General features: G+C 49.6%; 1 protein-coding gene across 2 annotated transcripts; it reads right to left on the minus strand.

Moving 5' to 3' along the window:
- Nucleotides 1-7,041: 7,041 nt before the first annotated feature.
- Nucleotides 7,042-20,078, minus strand: IL10RA (interleukin 10 receptor subunit alpha). Of its 2 annotated transcripts, none has more exons than XM_019716198.2 (7): nt 19,904-20,078; nt 17,680-17,800; nt 16,889-17,073; nt 15,802-15,971; nt 15,027-15,177; nt 13,367-13,488; nt 7,042-9,845 (listed from the first exon to the last, which is right to left on the minus strand). In XM_019716198.2, exons 1-7 carry the CDS (start codon nt 19,968-19,970, stop codon nt 8,919-8,921), a joined length of 1,743 nt encoding a protein of 580 aa, XP_019571757.2. In that variant the 5' UTR covers nt 19,971-20,078; the 3' UTR covers nt 7,042-8,918. The 2 variants fall into 2 exon arrangements, with proteins under 2 accessions (XP_019571757.2, XP_019571758.2); XM_019716199.2 differs by having other exon boundaries at nt 17,680-17,794; nt 19,904-20,065.
- Nucleotides 20,079-20,572: the final 494 nt, after the last annotated feature.

Consider the following 20,572-nt stretch of genomic DNA (forward strand, 5'->3'; position numbering starts at 1 on the left):
GAGGGCCTGCCCCTGGCAGGTGCTCAATTAGTGTTTGCTGAAGGAGTCAACAGCTACATGGTGAATGCTGCAAGGCCCTTGCCTTGCCTCCTGACCACATCCCCTTGCTTTAGGCTTCCTTTTTTTCTCTGGCCCTGAGTCCCTGTAACTCTCAAGAGCTGTAGGATGAAAATAGCAGGCATGGGAATAACCATGGTATAATGTGACTAAGCTAAAAAAGTGACATGCCTGAAAATAAAATTTAAAGTCAAATTTATGTACAGCCTGCTTTCTTTTCCGTTTAGCCTGATCTCTCCCAAGTATCCACGCAGCCACAGGCTACCATTACTACCATTGTTAGCTCATGTTTGGGAATTATAGTCCTTCAAGTGCTTTCACGTGCTTTTCCTTGTAAGGAAATCACGCATCCATGTATTCATCAAAAATTTATTGAGCAACCTATAGTGTCTGTCAGGCATTGGTTGGGTGTAAGGGACACAGAGACAAATCGAGAGGAGTTTCTGCTAAGCACTCACAGGGAATTGAGTACTGAATGTAGTACCCTCAGCGACAGCAATATGCCCAGGCCATTAAGACAGAAGTCAGACTGGTGATTACTCCCTCTATTTGGCACGTGAGAAGAATAAGGCCCAGAGCTGACACACAGACTGATGTCAAAAGAACAGATAGTGACTGAGCTGTGTGAGCCTAGAACCCAGGTCTCCTGAGTTCCAGTCCAGCCCAGTTTTCTTTCCACTCCCTGGGTCTGTTGCCCTTTCCTGCATGCCACTGCGCCATGAGGAGGCCACAACCTGGCCAAGGAAGGCCACTTAGGCTGAGGGGACTCATGGACTCTTCCCTCCACTGCACTGTGCTGCGTGGTGCTCTTTCTGCTATTTGTGTTGTCCCTTTGCTTATAATCTCTCAATTTTGGGGAGACTCTCCCAACCCCATTTAGTATAATTTAATAAATCACATATTTTACTCCTTTCAATTCAGTCCGACACACGTGTGTTTAATACCTCTGCTGGGCCAAATGCCCCTTCTCTGCACCCTGTAGACCTCTGTGTACACCTCGGTTACAACCCGTGCTGCAGGTCCTCTGATGCCCTGCCTCACACCCCTTTAGCCTCACCTCTGATTCCAGCCAGTTCCGAGTGGGCTCTAACTGGCTTTGTGCTGACAGGTCTCACGTCCAGTACCCACTGCACGTCACTTGTTCTCTGCCCTCGCTCTTCCTGTGCATCAGCAACCTGAGAGAGCAGGGGAGTCAGCACCTCTGGGGGGGGGGGGGCTTCAACCAGTGGGGTTCAAGAGCTAATGGGTCCGAGTTTCTCCTGGCAATGCTCAGGGGACAATTGGAAGAGGCCTCTGGATGCTCCCAGGAGCATTCCAGTGGGATCCAGGCCCACTGCTCCCAGCAGGACTAGATTGATGACACACCCTTGTTTTGCTTTTCCTCCTCTCCTGCTCTCTCACTCTCACTCCCTGTGCTCATCTTTCAAACAAACTGTCTGCCAACAAGTCCTTGAATCAGGTTCTGCTTCTGGAGGAAAAGTCTAGGCTGAGACAGCACTTACCACCTTATATGGTAAGTCTATCTTTATTCGTTTATTTACTTGCTATTTATTCATTCAACAACTGCAAACTGAGTGTCTAGTATATGCTCTAAGATGTAGGAATGCAGGAGTGAACAAAAGAGATAAAGTCCCTGCCTTCACATACCTTTTGTTTTACTGGAAGAGACAAATTATGGGCAAATAAACACATAAATAGATCATATAATTTCAGGTAATAAGTGCTCTGAAGGAAAAAAGCTGGGGCTAGACAGGGATGGAATGGAGATGGAGAAAATACTCGGACAAGGTGGTGAGCAGAGACTTCTCCAAGGAGGCTCCATTTGAAAAGACGCTTACATAAAATGGGGAAGGAATTCAGAAGAAGACCTGGAAAGAATAAGAGCAAATGACCTGAGGCGGAAACGAGCTTGAAGCAGAGAGGGCAAGGAGGAGAGTGCAGGAGGTGTGGGGAGAGTCAGCAGATACCAACTCATTTGAATTTTACTTTTCATTTGGATCAAAAGCAAAGGAGGGGGCTTTCAGCAAAGGACTAAGTTCTATATTATAAAGATCATGCTGGCTACTGTATTAGAGTAAGTATGTTGTATGAATTACACTCTAATAGACTAAGCGAGCAGAAGTGGCAGCAGCAGGAAAGTACGGGAATGAACAGGGCTGCAGGTGAGACATGATAATGGATTGGATTGGAATGACAGTGCGGGTGGTGACAAGCGGATGAATTCATGTTTGGAAGGTAAAGCTGGTAGGACCTGATGATGGATGAGGTGTGGGGTGTGAAGGGATGACTCCTGCTGTTTGTCCTGAACAACTGGGCGAATGCTCACAACTTACTCAGGCAGGGGTGACTGGGGGACAAATGAACGTGTGAGGAAGCAAGAGTTTTGTTGTCGACATTATCATTTTGAGATGCAGCCAGACATCCAAAGGGTGCTGCTGGGGAGGCAGTAGCGTTCACGGGAGTTCTGCTGGGATGTTTGGGTCATGGGCATCCAGATGACATTTAAAGGTACAGATCGGGTGATAGCAGACAGGGGCAGTGAGCAGTGAAGGGTTGAGTTTACTAGAACAAGCAGCAAATCACCAAGTTCTTCTCTGCAGTAGCGACTCTCAAACTTGTGTGTGCGGCTCACTTGCAACTTGGTCATCTGTAATGTGCTTACTGAACAGATCCCGGGGACTCGCATTCAGAACTTCTGGGCCTTGGGGAGAGATTTAGGAAGACAAGCCCCCCAGGTGATTCTGAGGCATGTGGTACTTTGAGAAACTACTCTGAGCGGGTAGATAGATGGGAGTATGGGGAAGTGGGGGGCAAGGAATACTGCCAGGGTTGGGGTGACCAGGTAGCAGGATCCTGAAGGATATTACTGTTCTCTCTAGGGCCATTATGAGGCCTTAACCTCCACTAACCCCTCCTTCCCTGTGCAGGTAGAGGTATACAGGTGTGGCACCCTGTATGCAGACCTTTGCCCATCATGTACCAGTCTGCACCAGGGGGCCTACCCATGCCCACTCCAGAGCTTACCATCTCTGCAGATAGACTGACCTACTAAAAACCCTCAGGTGCTCCCTCACAATAGGCTGCAATTGTCTAAGGAATGACATGGCACCAATGAGGCTCCTGGCTGGGGTCTGCAAGACAGGTGCCCAGCGCAAGAGCAAAGGGATGATAGCCTGATTTCCCTGAAGGCAGAAGTCGTCAGGTAAGTATTCTAACCACATATTGGCTGCAGGGGGACTTGGTCGTCTTCCCCTCACTTGTGTGCTTATCTCCACACTCAGAGTGTGGGCTCACCCATCAGCTAAGTGCTAGTGAGCACAAACGCTTTCACATCCAAATCCCCAGCCCTGAGCCCTCACTCAGTTCCAGGTCTGCCTTGCCAACTGCTGGAGAACATTTTCCTTAGCTGACTTGTCATGTCAAAGCCAGAAACCACTGTCTTCCCTCTCCTCCCCACCCCGATACCTGCCTCCCTTCCGTGTGCATATTTCACTTCTCTCATCATCCATGTTTGTGTGTGATTAGTACCTCCAATTTCTGCTTCTTTCACTCCAGGCTATCTTTGCATCTTGCCAATTCTCCCATCAAAATGTTTGTCACTTTCCCTTCATTCCCATTGTCCCTGCTCAATGTTGTCATTTAATTGGATTATTGTTTAAGCATCTGTTATGAACTGAATGTTTAAGTCCCCCACCATATATGCTATAGCCCTAACCCCTAATGTGAAGGTATTAGGAGGTGGGGCCTTTGGGAGGTGATTAGGATTAGATGAATCATGAGGGTGGGGCCCTATGTGAGATTAGTGCCCTTATGAGAAGAGAGAGCCAGAGTGCACTCTCTGCCTCTTCTTCGAGCACAGGGGCTCAGGCATGCTCTTTCCCATCTCCCTCTCCTCTTCTCTTCCCTACTGTCTCTCTCTCCCTCTTTCCCCCTTTCCTAACTCCTTCCCTCTGTTATGTGAGGACAAAGGGAGACGGGGCCATCTGCAAGCCAGGAAGAGAGTCCTCACCAAGAATTGAATCCTCTGGCATCTTGATCTTGCACTGCCCAGACTCCAGAACTGTGAGAAATGAATTTCTACTGTTTAAGCCTGTTGTTACGGCAGCCCAAGCTGATTAAGACAGTCTTCTACTTTGGTTCTCTGCTATTAAAAGCAAAATTCCACTGAGTAAATTTGAAGATGTAATTCACCATATTAAGCAATTCGTGAATTGGGCAGCATCCCATCTAGCAACTAAAAGGGTGGTCTGAGGAGTTGTACGAAATGGAAGGTTTTTATAGAAGAAGCATAGGGCAAGGGAGCTATTAACAAAAGAAAGGATTGTACTTTAGACCAGGACATCTCTTGGGGGGGAAGGGGGTAGGGATGGAGAGAGCCTACATGACAGATTACCTTACTGGTATCTGACCAGAAAATTCCAGACTATGTGTTGGGAGAACTGAAGCAGCAATTAGGCCAGGCATTACATCCAGGTTTGGTAGCCTGGACTTTAGCACAGGTGTGCCACTTTGCGTCTATGGTTTTCTCTTTCACATTGCCTCCCGCCTCCGTCCCTGTATGGAGTATTAGTTTCTCTCGTGGCACTTATCACTGACCGTCATAATACATTTTTTACTCTGTTTATTAGCTTGATGTTTATCTTCATAACCAGAGGGTTCCCTCCATGAATCTGTGCTCCTTTTGTTAACCACTCTGGACCTAGAACTGTACATCATGTCTGGCACATAGTAGGTGCTTAATAATGTATTTCTTGAAGAAATGAAATGACTACAAGAAATGCCTTCAACCAGGTCTCTGCATTCTCCTTGTCCCTTCTGACTCATTCCAACGTTGTCTTTTTAAAACACTTAATTTCAGCTGACCCAACGCTTCCTTGTCAGAGTATTTATTGCCTCCCGCCCCCCACCACCTGGTTTTGAATGTTTATGGAAGCTAGGTGAAGTTAAGATCAAGCTTTTAGTGAGGAAGGGGTCATTAATAAAAATACATTTAATTTTAAATTGTGGATTTGCTTTAAAAGAACCCCAAACTCAGGAGCATGACAGGAAATAGATGAGTCATGCCTCCCACCGCTTAGTGTCCTGTACGGGGCTTGATAAAATCAGCCCTAGCTGCTTGAAGCTGCCTCACGTGGTTACCAGGGTGCTGCCCCAGGTGGGCCCAGCCCACGGCGCCCCTTTCTCTGCTGTTCAGGACTCAGAGAACTTCCACCAGCAGATCGGTGTGAGCTCTGTTGTGTGATCCACCATCCCCAGAGATTGTGTGCATTCTGTGACAGTGTGTACACTGGGGTAGATGGGGAGTGATAGAGATTTGTGGGGAAGACAGGGCAGATTCTTTGACTACAACTATTTACAAAGTTGGGAAAACACAGTTCAATAGTTTCCTCTTCAGTCAATGTTGGTCCATTTCCCCTCTCTCCTTACGAAGAGGAAGTTTCATTAGCTCATAGAAGTGCAGAATCACACATGCTTCAGCATGGAAAAGCCCTCGAAGGAAGTTATTCAGTTTAAGAACAAGTGGGGGCTTTCTGTTGGGGACTTTAATCCGAATTCCCGAGAAGCCTGGAAGTGTCTCACTGCCCACTGTTTGGAAGAACTCTCTCAATTTCCCCCCCAATCCTGGCTGTGCTGGACAGTTTGAGAGGAGCTTAAAAGCAGGGGAGACCCAGCACAAACTCCCCTCATTCTACGGAAGGGAAGCTGGCACAGCCTGCAGTCAGAGCTCACGTCCTCAGACTCCCTTCTCTCCTTCCAGCTGCTCCGTGTTTCCTCTCTTCCAACCACACTGGCCCTGGTTCCCTGAATTTGATGCTTATTTATTCTCTGAATCTTTATATTCACCTCTCAGCCAGTCTTCATCCAACTTGCCTCAGGGGCTTTCTCCTTGGGGCAGAAGCCATCTCCAACACTCATTTCCAGGAGAAAGTGAACAACCTCACACCTCTTACCAATCTGACAGGAGGCCTCTGGGGCAAAAGTCTGAGCAGGTCCCAAATGGTATGCTATTAGTCAAGTTCTCTGAAGGTGACAGGATCAGCGCTTCCCCAGAACTGGTTATTTTCTCAGAGTGAAAGGGGCAGAGGTATCATTGGCGATGATACAGGGGAAGAGACAAGGTGTCCTCAGTCACCTCCTCAAGGACCAGGCTGGGACAAAGAGCAAAGTGCACCAGACTCAGGCCCTGAGCCCTGGGTTTGCTTCACCTGCTGTGCTGAGCTTCAGGAGAGATTCAAACCCACACACGTGTGGCTTTTCGTGGAAGGAGAAGGCTGCTTCAGAAGAGAATGATCGCTTCCGCACTTATGAGAAGCACCCGTGGACAAACCTCCAGGTTCAGGGGAGCAGGTGGTAGGGCTCCAGGAAGGTCTAGTTTGCTGTCTTCCTGGAAGGGAGGGGCTACCAGGGTCTCCTTTCCAAGTTGTCAGAATTTACACCCAAAACATTGTGTTAAGTTTTCCACGGTTTCCTTCTCAAGTCTTCTGAAAGAACTGCTTGCATACACTTTCATTTACATGCGTTTTCATGATCTTTCATTACATTACATGCTCTTCATGTACGTCTTTACCTTATGTTCCATTCATTGCACATGCTTTCACTACATACATTTTCATTATCTCTTTCATGTTTCACCTGTTTCCAAGAAAAACTGTCCACTTCCCTTACAGCCAATGACAGCTATTTATGCATGGACCACCGTGTGCCTGGCACTGTGTGAAATTCTTTATGTGATCTCATTTAAACTGCATGACATCCCCATGAGGAATTATTTCCAGCTTATAGATGAGGAAACTTGAACTTAGAAAGGATCAGTAATTTGCCCAAGATCATAGACAATAAATGTTAGCATGAAGACTGGTACGTGAGTCTGTATGATTTGAACCCGAGTCCTCAGTCTTTAAAGATACATCACATGTCTTATTATCATCCTCAATTATCAGCAACTTGAGTCCTCCACCAGACACTGTGTCATCAGAAATCTGACTGGTTTCACAGGATTCCTGTGATCCTGACAATTTATTGGAATAAAAAAATACATCACTCATTTACAAATCTTTGTGTTCAAGGCACTCATAGCCACTCCCTCGGTGGAACCTCACATCCCTAGGAGTGAAACAAGTCAGGCATTGTTTTCTAGTTTTACAGATGAGGAAACAGAGGACAAGTGACTTTCCCAAGGTCACACAACTAGAAAGAGCAGAATCCGAACTAGAACTGCTAGGCTTTTGAAATACTCAGAATTCTTTTACTGTACTATCCTGCCTCTTCAATAAATAAAAGAACAAAATAAATAAATAAGCCCTCCAAGGGAACCCTGAGGAATCTTCCCGAAAGCCTAAGTTTCCAGAGGGAGTTGTTACCAGGCTGGGACTTAGAGCTTGGCAGAGTGGAAGAGTTCTGGCTGGATTCCCAGGGCCAGAATGTGTCTTCGCAGAACGCCACAGAGAAATGCAGGGCCACGGGATGACTGAGGGAGTATACAGCCCAGGCCTGTCACTCCTCTCAGTTCCTTGCCCGTGGACTGTAAACCAGCTTTGAACTCAGACTCCAAACTGACTGTGGGGAAGCCAGGCCCACACCTGCCCCTTTCTGGACCCAGTGTCCAGCTCTCTTAGCATGGTGCCATGGGTTTCTGCTTGATCTGTGAGCCCTGGGCATGTGAAAGAAGCTGGCTCTGTGCAGACAGACATGAGTTCCACAGTCCACTTCCTCCCAGCCCAGGATCAAACACGGTTGGAAATATCACCCCAGAGGTCAACTTGGCTATCACCCAGCATGGAGGGCCCCTTATTTCACAGATGAGGTAACTAAGGCCCTTTGAGAAGTGGCTGGCCTAAGGTCACGCAGCTAAACACTGAGAGCAGGGATCCCAGCCCAGTGTCTTGTCCTGTGGGTCTGTAGCTGAATGGCAGCAGCAAACTCAAGTGTAGGTCCCAACCCTGACTCTCTGGGGCAGACAAACTGGTGCTCAAACCCAGAGGCTGCCTGGAAGGCTGCGTTTTGACCAATACAAACAACCGTGGTTCTCTGGTACTGTCAACAAATGATGGGGGCAGCAGGGTGGAAACAGTGAGGCTTGGCCACTGCAAGTACCTGAAGGGGGTGCCACTCTCTTTGCTGGAAAGAGGGAGATGTCTGCAGATGGACATGAGACATCCCCAGAGGGATGGGTTCTGAGCCAGAAGCCCCCTTCTAGGTCTCAGCTCCTTTCGTCCTCCTGTGGCTCCGTTACGATGGTTGATTGACTGGCTGACCAAGGCAGAACACACTTTAAGATCTTCCATGACAAGCTCCCTGCCTGGGAGGCCTGCCATGGGGGAGCTTCTCCATGTGACCATCCCAGACTAGGAGTCAGTTGACCGTCCCAGAGATCAAACTTCGTCTCTGCTCCCTCTTTTCTCCCTGGAAGTGGCCCCTGCTGTGCGGCCCTGAGGCCTGCATCCTCCCAGCCTCCAACAAGATGGAGGCTTAAAGGGGGAAGTCTGAGTCTGAGCTGACTTCAGCTTGGCGGCTTCACCATAACTCCAGCAAACCCCACGATTCCCCTAAGCAAATAATCCTTATCACACAGGAAGAGTCTTGAGGAGGGAGGAGGTCTCTGCGCTGCCCTTCTCAGCTCTGCCAGAGTCTGCAGGGCCCTGTCTACAGAATAGGCTACCCACACACTCATGCTAGTCTAGCGAGATGGCCTCCTCCTGCTCACGTACCTTAGCCAGCCCTGCTGGGCCTGGCCACAGCTGGCCTCACTGGGCTTGCAGAAAAGTGCTCAGACTGGCATCATGTTTCACGTCTGACCCCTGGGACCCCTCCTCCTAGTCCAGCAAGACCAGGCTGAATATAAAGTCACCCCTTAGCTTGAGTCACTCATTCGAGTGCAGACTGGAGATCAGTGGCAGGGTGACCAGGTCTGAGTCAAAGCTGCCGAGCAGACTGCCTGGGGCTGCCACACAGTCCAGAGGGGCAAGGTCACGGGCAAAGCTCCAGTCAGATATTCCCAGGTCACCACTGCTGGTCAAGCTCAGGAGTGACCATTCTTCAGTTGGTTGGTTCCACTGTCCAGTTGGGGTCCCTGAGGGGTCGAGAGTCGTTTCTGGGGGATCCTGTTTCAAATAGCCCTTGGCCAGGGCTGGTGGAGGCCTGCCCTCCTCAGCATCCAGGCATGTCCTGAATTGGGGGCCAAGGCCATCTGTTGAGGAGCACTCTTCCTCCAGGCAACCTGCCTTGGCAGCCCCCTCCTCTGTGTCTCTAGTCTGTTTCAGATAGCCCTGGAAGGCGGCCATGGCTGGGTCTTCCTCCTCAGTCACTTCAGGTCCTAGGGGACTGACACGGCCCAAGGCTGAGCCACCCTGTACATCCCCAGGCTGCAGTTCAGAGTTTTGGACTAGGCCAATGCCACTGTCATCCTGGCCCCGGCTATTGCTCCCCACCTGCTGCTCCCAGGTGGGCCCTGTACCGAGACTCAGGCTTGGCTCCTGCAAACAGATCCCACTGTCTGTGCTGTTGCTGCTGCCACTATTGCAGCCGCTCTCCAGCTCCAAGGGTGCCCCCTTTCCCAGAGTCCCCCCAGCCTGGAGGTGGGGGACAGGGAGCAGGAACTGGGGCTCTTCAGTCTGCAGGGATGGCTTGGCACTGCCAAAGCCACTGTCCGTGCTGCCATGCAGCTCTGAGTTCCTCAGCTCTGGGGACACCTTGGGGAAGGCCTCTTCATCAAGGGGATGGATGGTGTCTTGGGTCTCTGAGCAGGGAAGCTGGTTGATGAGGCTGAAGGGACTAGGCTCCTTGAAGACCTGGAGAGGAAAGGGCAGAGTGGGTGAGGCTGAGGGTCACCTGTAGGAACCCACCCCAGTATTGCCAGGGGAGGCCAAGGGTCCAGGAGGGGAGCTCAAGGAGGTACTGTTCCAAAGAAGGGGACTACAGAGCCTGGAGTACACAGCTACTTGTTCTTTTTGTTTCATTTTGGAATTGAGTTTCCCACCTAATGCAATTCTCAGTTTGGCTCAGGGCAGATTCATAAGAAGCCTGTATTTGCAGAGCTCAGATGGAATGACAGGTAGAATGGGAGCCTGCAGATAGTGGTAAACGTTCTCAGTGGCTGTGCTTTTCAAACTTGAGAGCAGACTGAACCCATCTAGATCTAGAAGTATGTTTCAAACTCTTTTGACTAAGACCCGAAATAAGGAATGTGTTACATAATAACCTTTACATAATTGGCCCATAAATATATAACTCATATATAAATAACTGAAGCCAGTATAACAAAATAATACTTATCACTACTTGTGTAATGTGATCTCTCCTACTCTATCCCATCCCATCCCATTTCATTTTTTAAAATGATGGACATGAGACACCAAATTAATTTCTCCATTCCTTGAGTTGTAACTTGCACAAATACAGGACGGCTGTAGTGTCGGGGCAGTGGAACGAGCACAGAACTAGCCACTGAGGAGGACATCAACCGCTGAGCACCCCAGGAAATCACCGAATGCTGGCCTTTCTGTCCCAGCCACACTAGTGTTCTTTCTGCTCTGGAACACACCAGTACAGTACTGTCTCAGGGCCTTTGCACACGTTATTTTTTCTGGTTGGAATACTCTTCTGTCAGTGCTTTGTATGGCTGTGTCCTCCTCATCATTCAGCTCTCAGCTCAGATGCCTTCCTGATTACCCTACCGTGTTTCCCCCAAAATAAGACCTAGCTGGACAATCAGCTCTAATGTATCTTTTGGAGCAAAAATTAATATAAGAACCGGTCTTATTTTACTATAAGACCAGGTATAATATAATATAATATAATATAATATAATATAATATAATATACCAGGTCTTATATTAATTTTTGCTCCAAAAAACGCATTAGAGCTGATGGTCCGGCTAAGTCTTATTTTTGGGGAAACGGTAGCTAAAGCAGTGCTCCAGACTGTCTCCATATTAACTTATTTCTTCCTAGCACTTAGTTCGTGGAATTATTTTTTAATTTGTTTTCATCCTGTCCCCCAACATGCACATATACACACCAATCATTCCCCAGCCCACAAAAGAACATAAATTCCTTGAGGGCAGTTGCTATCCAGTTTTCTTCACCATTCTGTTCCCAAAGCTAAAACTGAGCTGGCACATAGTAGGCGTTGATGGGGTTTGTTGACTGCCTTACTGACGCACTGTGGCACACTTGTCCTCATTCCTTTTGTATATGACGACTCGAATGCAACGCTTACTGGTTGAATTCCTATTAATAGTACATGGTGTGGCAATTAAGGATATGTATTCTAGAGTAAGACTTCATGGGTTCAAATCCCAACTCTGCCTCTTAACAGCTGTGTCACTTTGGCCAAACTATTTATCTTTTCTGTGTTTTACTTCCTCACCTGTAAACTTGAAACAATGACAGCACCTCCCTCCTCCTGTTGTGGTTCATGCATGTAAAGTGCTTATAACAGTGTCTGGTACATAGAAAGCACTCAATAAATATTTGGTGAATTGAATTTTACTCTCCAATAATTCTCTAAGGAAGTATTATTATCTCTATTTCTTAGAGGAGGAAAAGTAAACCTCGAAGAAGTGATTTGCCCAAAGTCACACAGCAGTAAAGAACAAACCTGGAATTTGTATGTAACTGAGCTGATTTCAAATCCCCACTTGTCCACTAATATTTACCTTAATATATTGTTGAAAGATCAGATTAAAGCAGCTAATGAATGAGAAGAAACTAAGTAATGTGAAAGAGCTCAGTGCACTATAAGTTATTCATAAAGTTAATAATGCCCATGATCATTAGATGAAGGAATTGGGCTGTATTTATCTTGAGGAGGAAAAAACTCTCAAGGACAACTCAATTTTGATCCAAACGAACAGAAGAAACAAGGAACCAGAGGTTGCCTGTCATCTCCTTTGGCATCGTTGCATCTATGTCTATGTCACTGGTTAGCATTAAGTTGTTTATATTCTGGCTGCCCACCAGGCTGTAAGCAAGCCCCTTGGGAGCCAGGGCCACCTTGATCAGCATGTCATAGGTGCTCAGCAACTGTAGCTCAATTGCCAGCACGTTTACTCTTTGCCTACATGCTTTTCCTGATTGCTGACTAAGGGTCTCCCATCTAGTGTACCGGGACCACCTTCCCCCACCCCTCCGCTCTCTAGTTATCCATCCTGACAGCAGGTTCCACGGTGCATTCATCTCTATACCACCCATTCCAGCTCTGGGCCCTGCACATAGAATATGCTCAAAGTATTTGTCAAACAGGCAATGTACAGGTTTGTGGGCCTGAATCTCCACACAGCACAGAGAAAGAACAATGAGCTACACACTTCAGCTAGACATGAGGAAGAACTTTATAAGCCCCTAAGGCTGTAGGGGCTGCCTATTCCCAGTCTCCTTGTCCTATGTCTCTACCCAGGGCCCTGCAGCCAGGAACACAGTTCTTTTTGCCAGGACAAAGATTCTAGTCTCGCCGGGTACTCCCTCCCCTCTTCTCTCCCTGCCTCCCGACCATCTAGACTTCTTACTCAAAATAATTTCAGAGGGTCTTTGTCTCTCTCTTTGTTTTTCTCCAGAGACCCTGGGATCCCTCTGGAGGGTCCACTTCCATCTGTAAGCCAGTTGAGGGGGATGTGGCAGGCAACCTTTGGAGCAGCCTGAATCCCAGGCCAGACACAGGCTGAGGTTTGCAAATGCTGCTCAGTGCTGCAAGTGGAGCTTTGGCGGCTAGCTTACCATGAGTGCAGCCTTTGTCAGCACTGTGCAGTAAGAGGAGACACTTGGGGAAGGGTCAGAGAGCCTGGTTTCCTCCACGAACCCTTCTCTGCAACCTCACCTCTCTCCTCTGTGCTCCCACTCTGAGGGCAGCCTACGGGCTGGCACTTCCAGCCCTTCATTCTCCCTCTTCCAGAGCGCTCACCACCAGCATTAGGGGTGGGAAAGACTGGGGTCCCTCCCAACTCTTCTTCCTGGCTGTGTGACCCTACGCCTGTAACAATCTCTCTAAGCCTCAGTTTCCTCACTTGTAAAATGAGGATAACAAATGTACCTGCCTCAGAGGTACTAACACACAGAGGCTGGTCCATAGCCAATTATTAGTAAATAGTAACAAAATGATGTGTGGGCAGGGTTTGGGACTACTCAGTACATATCTTATCTGGGCCACTAGAAGGCAACATTCTCGGCAGTGGGCTTTGCCACCGTGCTTAACGAAGGTGCCTCCTGATAATGTCAGGGCTGAGGGAAGGGAATGTCTGTGAGGGAGCACCTGTCTCCTGGAGTCCCGGTGTGGCTGGGAAGGATGGGGCAGTGGCCTCCCTGTGCGACTCACCAGAACAGTGGGCAGCTTCCCCTGGTGCCGCATGTACAGCTGGAGGGTCAGGAGGTAAGCCAGGGGTCCACAGAGCAGCAGGACAAAGGTGAAGAAGATGCTGAGGTTGGTCATGGTGAAGTCTGTAAGCCCAGAGAGATGCATTTGTAGACGGACATCACGGGGCACGGAGGGGCAGTCCCCGGGGATCCCACGGCCACTCCTGGAGCCACTCAGTGAGCTACCTCTAGACCATAACTCTAGATGTGTTCTTGGGAATCCCTGCCTGGCCTCCCAACCTTGGCCCTGAAGGATTTCCTGGGCCACTAGAAGGCAACATTCTCGGCACTGGGCTTCGCCACCGTGCTTGACAAAGGTGCCTCCTGGCTTGACGAAGGCCAGAGCTGCTAGCTCTCTGCACTCACACCACAGCACTTAGAGCAGCAAGTCAGGATGGTACAGCAGGTAAGGACAGAGGCTTTGGCAGCCAGACCTGGGTTCAAATCCCAGCCGCACCACTTACTAGCTGTGAGGCTGTGAATAGATTACTCAGCCTCTCTGAGCCTCAGTTCCCTCATCTATAAAAGGGGAAGAATAATGGCACTTCCCACATGATACGGTTGTGAGGCACACAGCACTTGCCATTTATCAAGTCCTTTACTTATGTTATCTGATCCTTAAAACAATCTTAGGAGGGAAATACTATTATCATCTCTATTTGTATAGATTGGGGTCCTGAGGTCCAGAGAGGTTAAGTAACTTGCCCAAGGACATATATCTCATAAGTGGTAAACTGGGGATTTGAACCCAGACCTCTATACAAAACTAGTTCTTATATCAGACAGTGAATGTAGAAAAAGCTCTTAAGGTTGCCGGGCACACATATGGTGCCTTACTCTACTTAAGTGAGAGGGAGGCTTAAATGACAGTGAGCTTGTTAGTGTCCTTCATGAACTGAAGTATACTGTAGAAATGTAAGGACTCAACTTTGGTCTTTGCTGGACCCCGTTCCCACTGGACTGGGCGGACCGGCTGGACTGGGCGGACCCCAGGTATGCTGACTATTGGCATGATTCATTGGGCATTTGACATATGTTGTCCTGAGTTGCTAGTAACAGCTTCCTCTGGGCACACCCTGTGCCCTCAGCCAGACAGTGTGATCCTCAGGGCAGGACCATGGTCTTCACATCCTAAATCCCCTGTCCCCGCCCCTTCCCAATGCTTGGCTGAGAGCCTGGCACAGTATTTGTTGACTTTAGCAGCTGTGGTGAGGAGTCAGCTAAGTTCTGCTTCCTCTGAGGAGGATGGAGTTAAGGAGAATGCCCTTCATGCCCCCAGTTCTAAGAGGACAGCAGAGGACTATAACAAACAGGAACTACCACAGCTAACTGAGGTTGGACTGGGGGGTTCCTGGTAAGCACAGCTGTGCTCAAATTGAAGAACCCACAGAATCAGGAGACGTGGTTCTGCCACCATGCTCTAGGAAGTAGCTTCTATGCACTGAGCCTCACTTCCCTTATCTCTAAAATAGGGACAGCAGGAGCTCTCTCCCAGGGCTGGGAGAGGATAGAGAGCTATGTGGGCGAGTGCCTAGCGCCATGCCTGGCATCGGCCCCTTCTCGGATTGTGTGAGGCCCTTCCTGCCTCCCTCCCTGTCGGGACGGCAGCCTGACAGACTCACACTGCTGGGAGAGCACGATGCACTCCTCCTTAGACCATATCCCCTTATTCGCTCGGGTGGCCACAGACGGTTTCACCTTGACACAGAACTCTCCCAACTCTCCAGGGGCTGAGAAGCTGAAGTTTTCATGTTTTACCTTCTTGTTTGTGAACTGAAATGAAAACAATGACAGCAATAAACAAAATACCCTTGTTTCATGACACATGAAAACTGGGAGCTGGAAGGGCCTATAGAAATGACCCAGGCCAATGATCGGTGTTCTTTACCCAAGATAACAAACCCTGTGTTATCGGCACAGCCCAAGATCGCTGTGATCACCATGATTCGTTCTGTATTAAAAGAGTAGAAGTATTTCATAGATGCTGAGAACCACCCCAGAAAGGGCTGGACTCTACCATGGTGGAAGGGAAAGAGGATGGGTTTTGCAGATTTCAGGCCTCCCATTTAAGGGGGTGTCCTTGGACAATTACATAGTTCCTTGGAGCGTCATTTCCCATCTATAAAATGGAATAAAGTATCCACCATCAATAGTGATAGGAAACAATAGTCACAAAGTGTCTCCTGTGGCGCCTGACACCTAGTAGGCAGTGTCTTCCCTGCCCCCTGGCAGGAGCACTGGTTTGAGGGCAGAGATCATCTAAACGCTCTTCCCCGCCTCTATGACCTCCCTGTACTCTGTCAGCAAGCTCCCCAGCAGTGCACAAAAGATGCTTCCAGCTCAGGTGGCAGGGAAGTTGGGGTAGCCCAGGTCCTGTGGCCTTGAGAAATCCCATACCTTATAGTGTCCTGGCACCTTTCGAATTGCAATCTCATACTCCCGGAAGTGTGGGAAGATGCTTTCATATGTGTTGCCTTCAGGGGCCATCTTGGGCCTCGGGGGCTGGATCTTTCCAAGGATGACACCGTTGTGCATCTCTAGCTTCACACTGCCAACTGTCAGATTCACTGAGCAGGGAGACAAAACCATAAGGCCTGCAGGCTGGGGGCGCCTGGGCACACCCCCCCACCCCCACACACACCCCATGCCTGGCCCCCAGGGTCAAGCTTTACTCACCCTAAAACCTGGGCCACAGGTTTCCAAACCTAGCAGAATATTAGGACTTTCTGGGGAGCACATTAAAAATACAGATGCCCGGGGCCTACTCAAGACACAGTGAATCTGAATTTTTAAAGCTGGGCCCTGGAAACATACAATATTTTAAACACACTCTCCAAGTAATGGTTCTGCAGCCAGCTTGAGCACTGGCCTGCAGGCAGGTATTTGGGAGCTAATGACCTAGACCATCCTAGATCACCAGTTCTGACTGAATTCTACCGAGCAGCCTCATCACACACAGAGAGCACAGTGGATCCCAACCTGCAGAATGGAAGAACCCCATTGAGTTTGGGGCTTATTCTTTTCTCCTATCTCTGCAGAGAGAGACTCCCAACTTTTTCTCAGTAACACCTGTCTGCTTCAAAGCCTTATACCCTGATCCCTGGGAGTTCATCTCTAAAGGGGTAGGGGCTGATCCAATTCTGCCTGCTGCTTGCTACCCTATGCTGAGTGCTTATGGATTCGATTCCTCTCCCCAAACCCTCCAAGTACACATGCCTGGCCCTTGTGACTCAGCTGGCCCTTACCCAAAGACTTCTGTACGATAAACAAATCCAGTTCCCTTTTAAATCTTGAAAAACTTGACTATTTTCATCTAAGCCATCTCCAAAGTCCTGACTCAGGCTTATTTGAGTAACTAGGTCCCTGGCCCGAAAGCCAGGCTGTCATGGCAAGCTATGGGAACAAAGAGAAAAGTGCTAGACTAGAGTTTCTGGCTAGAAGGAACCCCAAAAGCCATGTTCTAGGCCCAGGGCAGGAAAAGTACCTTCATCCTTGGAGAAGCGGGTGCTGGTGCTGGTCCAGTTGGAGTGCTGGTTTCCATCCACTGCCCGGACTTTGGCTCGGTAACCATTGTTGTGGTATAGGTCCAGGGTCACCATGGTGAGATCACAGGACAGCATCAGGGTCTGGCTACAGCTGGGGATGGACTTCCAGGGCTCCATTCCATACCTGGGGAGATATCAGGGGACAATGGTAGAGGGACTTGTGTTCAAACCTGTCTCCTTCAAGAGGGAAACAAGAGGCCAGGGAGGCGAGCTCCCGTGATTGTACGGCCCTCAGGGTATTTCTCTAGTCCGGGGCATTGCATTGTAAGGGGATCTGCCTTGGTTCTGGGACCCTGTACCAATTTCTCTGTGGTCTAGAAGGCTCTTAGATTGAAATATGAGTAGCTCAAATCCCAACTCTTCCAGGAAGACTTGCTCCTCCCTGCAACACAGCATAATTTCTCGCTTCTCCCAACTATATCTGCAGGTGTTAGGGTTTCCTTGTTTTCCAACCATATTATGGGTGCTTTTCCTGTTTTTCCAATAACATGGAAAAATATTGAGGGTAAAGGCAATACTGTGGTTTTTCTCACCACAGAACTCCCAGCACACTGCTCAGCACATATGAGACTTAATTAGTACTTGTCAACTGATGGATATGTGACAGGGTCCTTCCTGTGTCACTTCAGTAACAAGGTAGGTATCTTCCTGTGCCAGGGCAGTAGAAGGGGATGGACTCACCCACTCCCTCCTTCACCTCCCTCCTTCCTCCATCCTCCCTTTTCCTTACACCAGGAGCTCCACTTCATAGTAGGTACTTTCAGACTGATTCGGGATGGGCGTCCAGTGGAGGATGTGGTGGAAAAATTCTGCTTCAAACCACACAGATGGAGGTCTGGGAAGTTCTGTTCCTGGGGAAAAGAAGTGTGTCAGTATCAGAGCTGGCAGAGCCCACCCCCAAGGGTAAAGATGATGATGGTGATGGTGGCAGGCATTCTAACAATTCCTATTCATTGAGTACCTTATTCATGTGAGTGCTCTGCTGAGTACTTTACATATATTGTCTCATTTAATGATCATGACAGCCCTACATGGCAGGCATTTATTGCCCCAATTTTACCGGAGAGAAAATGAAGAATCAGAGAGGTTAAGTGACTTGCCCAAGGCCAATGGGGCTAGTTAGGGGAAGAGTGGGACCTTGAATCCAGATGTGTGTGTTTCCAGAGCTCGTGCTGTGTCCTTAAATCACTGTCCTGTGCAGTCTGTGATCAGAAGCAGAAGTGGTGGCTGAGAAGAGCCAGGCTGAGTCTGATGTCTCCCAGGTGAGGAGGCAGGGGGTGACGGCTAAGGTATGTCCACAGTGAGCTCTGGGATAAGCTAGTCCCGGGCTCTGCCCAAACCCTGTCCCACTCCAGCCCCATGGCAAGGCCTGCCCCCAACCCCCACACCTGGCCCCTTTCCTGGCTCCAGCCCAAGGCCCCCGCTCTGGAGTTCTTTGGGTACACAAATATCCTGCTTGTTGGTGTCTGCCTGTTTTTCTTCACAAATCTCCTGGGCGACCCCAAGCTGAGCACTTACCCCATTCCATTCCCCAGCTTGTAGAAGGGCTTTACCTATAGCCAGATGCCCAGCTCAGGCTGGGTGAGAACAGACAAAATGAAGCAGTTCTGGTTCTGGACTGGGCTGAGGACATTTCTACAAAGAGCTAGTACACTTGGCTCCAAGGTGAGATAATAAATACCAGTGCCATCTCCATCTCCTGTTTTCCCCTCCCTCCCAACACACACCATTCACCATGGGAAATGCCAACTTCTGGAGCCTCAAACTAACACTTGCCCGTGTGCTGTGGGCAAATTACTGAACCTTGCTGAAACTGTTCTCTCATATGTAAGAGTGCAAATACACTCATGTTAAGAGTCTTTCCTATCACGTGCAATGAAATAGGTCAAAGCCAACACCCACACGCAGTTCCTCTTCTGTCTTCCTTGGTCCCTTAATGCCTCTCGTCTGTCCGTGACTCTCTCAGGCTACTCTCTCTAACCTCTTACCATCTGTCTAATAATGCTTCTTTTTTCTGACTGTCATTCTCACTTAGAAAGTACATCTGTCCCTGTCCCTTGCTTTCTTTCTTATACTGTCTTTGATCTTCAAGTCTGTGTCTTGATTTCAAAGCATTAAATGGAAAGTGAAAAATGCAGTGGGTCCTTGTGGTGTTGGGGTGCATATCCCCAACTCAGCTCTCAGTCACGTGAACGGCTGACTGCATGTTTATTTGTATTTTGGAGGGTGGAAGCAGTTTCAGTCCCTGCTCGACCTGCCTCTGTTCTTGGTCCTTCCACCTCCCGGCCCTTTCATTCGCTCTCTTCAAGGTTGACTCTTCTCAGTTGCAGAAACTTTCCAAGATAGCTGGCTGGGTTAGGAGACTGAGCTAAGGGGTAGGAATCGGGAGAAAGACGGCAGGTGGCTGTGGGAGTGCATTAGGGGCTAAGGAAGGCACAGGGATGAGGCGGGAGATGGGCATGACGGGTGTAGTGGAGGAAAAGAGCTGGGGTGGAGGGGAAAGGCACAGTTAGTTGGAGGGCTAAGGGAAGTTAGAGTCAGATGGGGAATCAAAGTAATTCCCCAGAGGGACAAGCAGTCCCATCATTTGAACTAGAACAACAAAAAAAGCCATTGATAAATTTATGACTCGTCAGGAAGTGGGTGGGCGATGAGTTGGGGAAGAGGGTCATTTAACTTCTCTCCCTACACACCCCCACCCCTCCAAGCAATCTCAGCTTCTTCCACTTCCACACCGGGGTGATCCTGAAACCCAGGCTTGCCAGAATGAGGAGATTCAGGAAGAGGGCGATAATGGGTGACCCTCTCCCCAGAGGGTCAGCCAGACGGGGCTCCCTGTGGGACACAGAACTTTGATGCAGGGATGCCGACCGCGGGAGGCGGGTCAGGCCACCCACAAAGCGCAGCCGGTCCGGCGCGGAGAGGGCAGGGCAGGGCCGGACCGCGATCCTTACCGTGCGCGCAGGAGCGGAGGCGCAGGCTGAGGAGCGCCGCCAGCAGCACTACCAGGCGCGGCAGCATCCTGGGCGCGCCGCATCCTCCGGAGCCGGGGACTGAGCCGAAGCCGAAGCCGGGCTGAGCGCCTTCTGCCGCCGCTACTTGGGACGGACTGAAAACTGGCGGTCGGCACCACCCACGCATCGCGAGGCTGACGTCCGCGGGGCGGGGCCTCGGTACGTCCCGCCCCCGAGGCTGCAGCTGCTGCGCCCGGGAGCCGGTGCAAGGCGGCGTACCCGCGGCAGAGCACGGACCCGGCTGGCTGGGAGGATGTAGGCGCTGGGCGGGTTCGGGGCTCCGGCCAACTCTACCCTCCCCGACCCTCTGGCCCCCCAGTGCGATCGAGTGAAAATGGTCTGGGTAGCCTGGAGGTGTGTGTGTGTGTGTGTGTGTGTGTGTGTGTGTGTGTGTGTGTGTTGGGGTACAGGTAGCAAGGGATAACCTTGCCCCTTTAGGTGTAGACGATGGGGTGAGGTTGTCAGAGATTTTACCGGATGAGTAGGATGGGGATTAGAGCTGTGGCCCTGGCAGCTTGGAGTTGGGGAAGGAGATCGTCCCAGGCTCTCAGGGGACGTGTGCGAGGACCCGTGTGTGAGTCTTGGTGTCTGTTGTACCTTAGTGTAGGG

This window comes from Rhinolophus sinicus, linkage group LG06 (genome assembly GCF_036562045.2).
Source record: "Rhinolophus sinicus isolate RSC01 linkage group LG06, ASM3656204v1, whole genome shotgun sequence".
Taxonomy (NCBI): domain Eukaryota; kingdom Metazoa; phylum Chordata; class Mammalia; order Chiroptera; family Rhinolophidae; genus Rhinolophus; species Rhinolophus sinicus.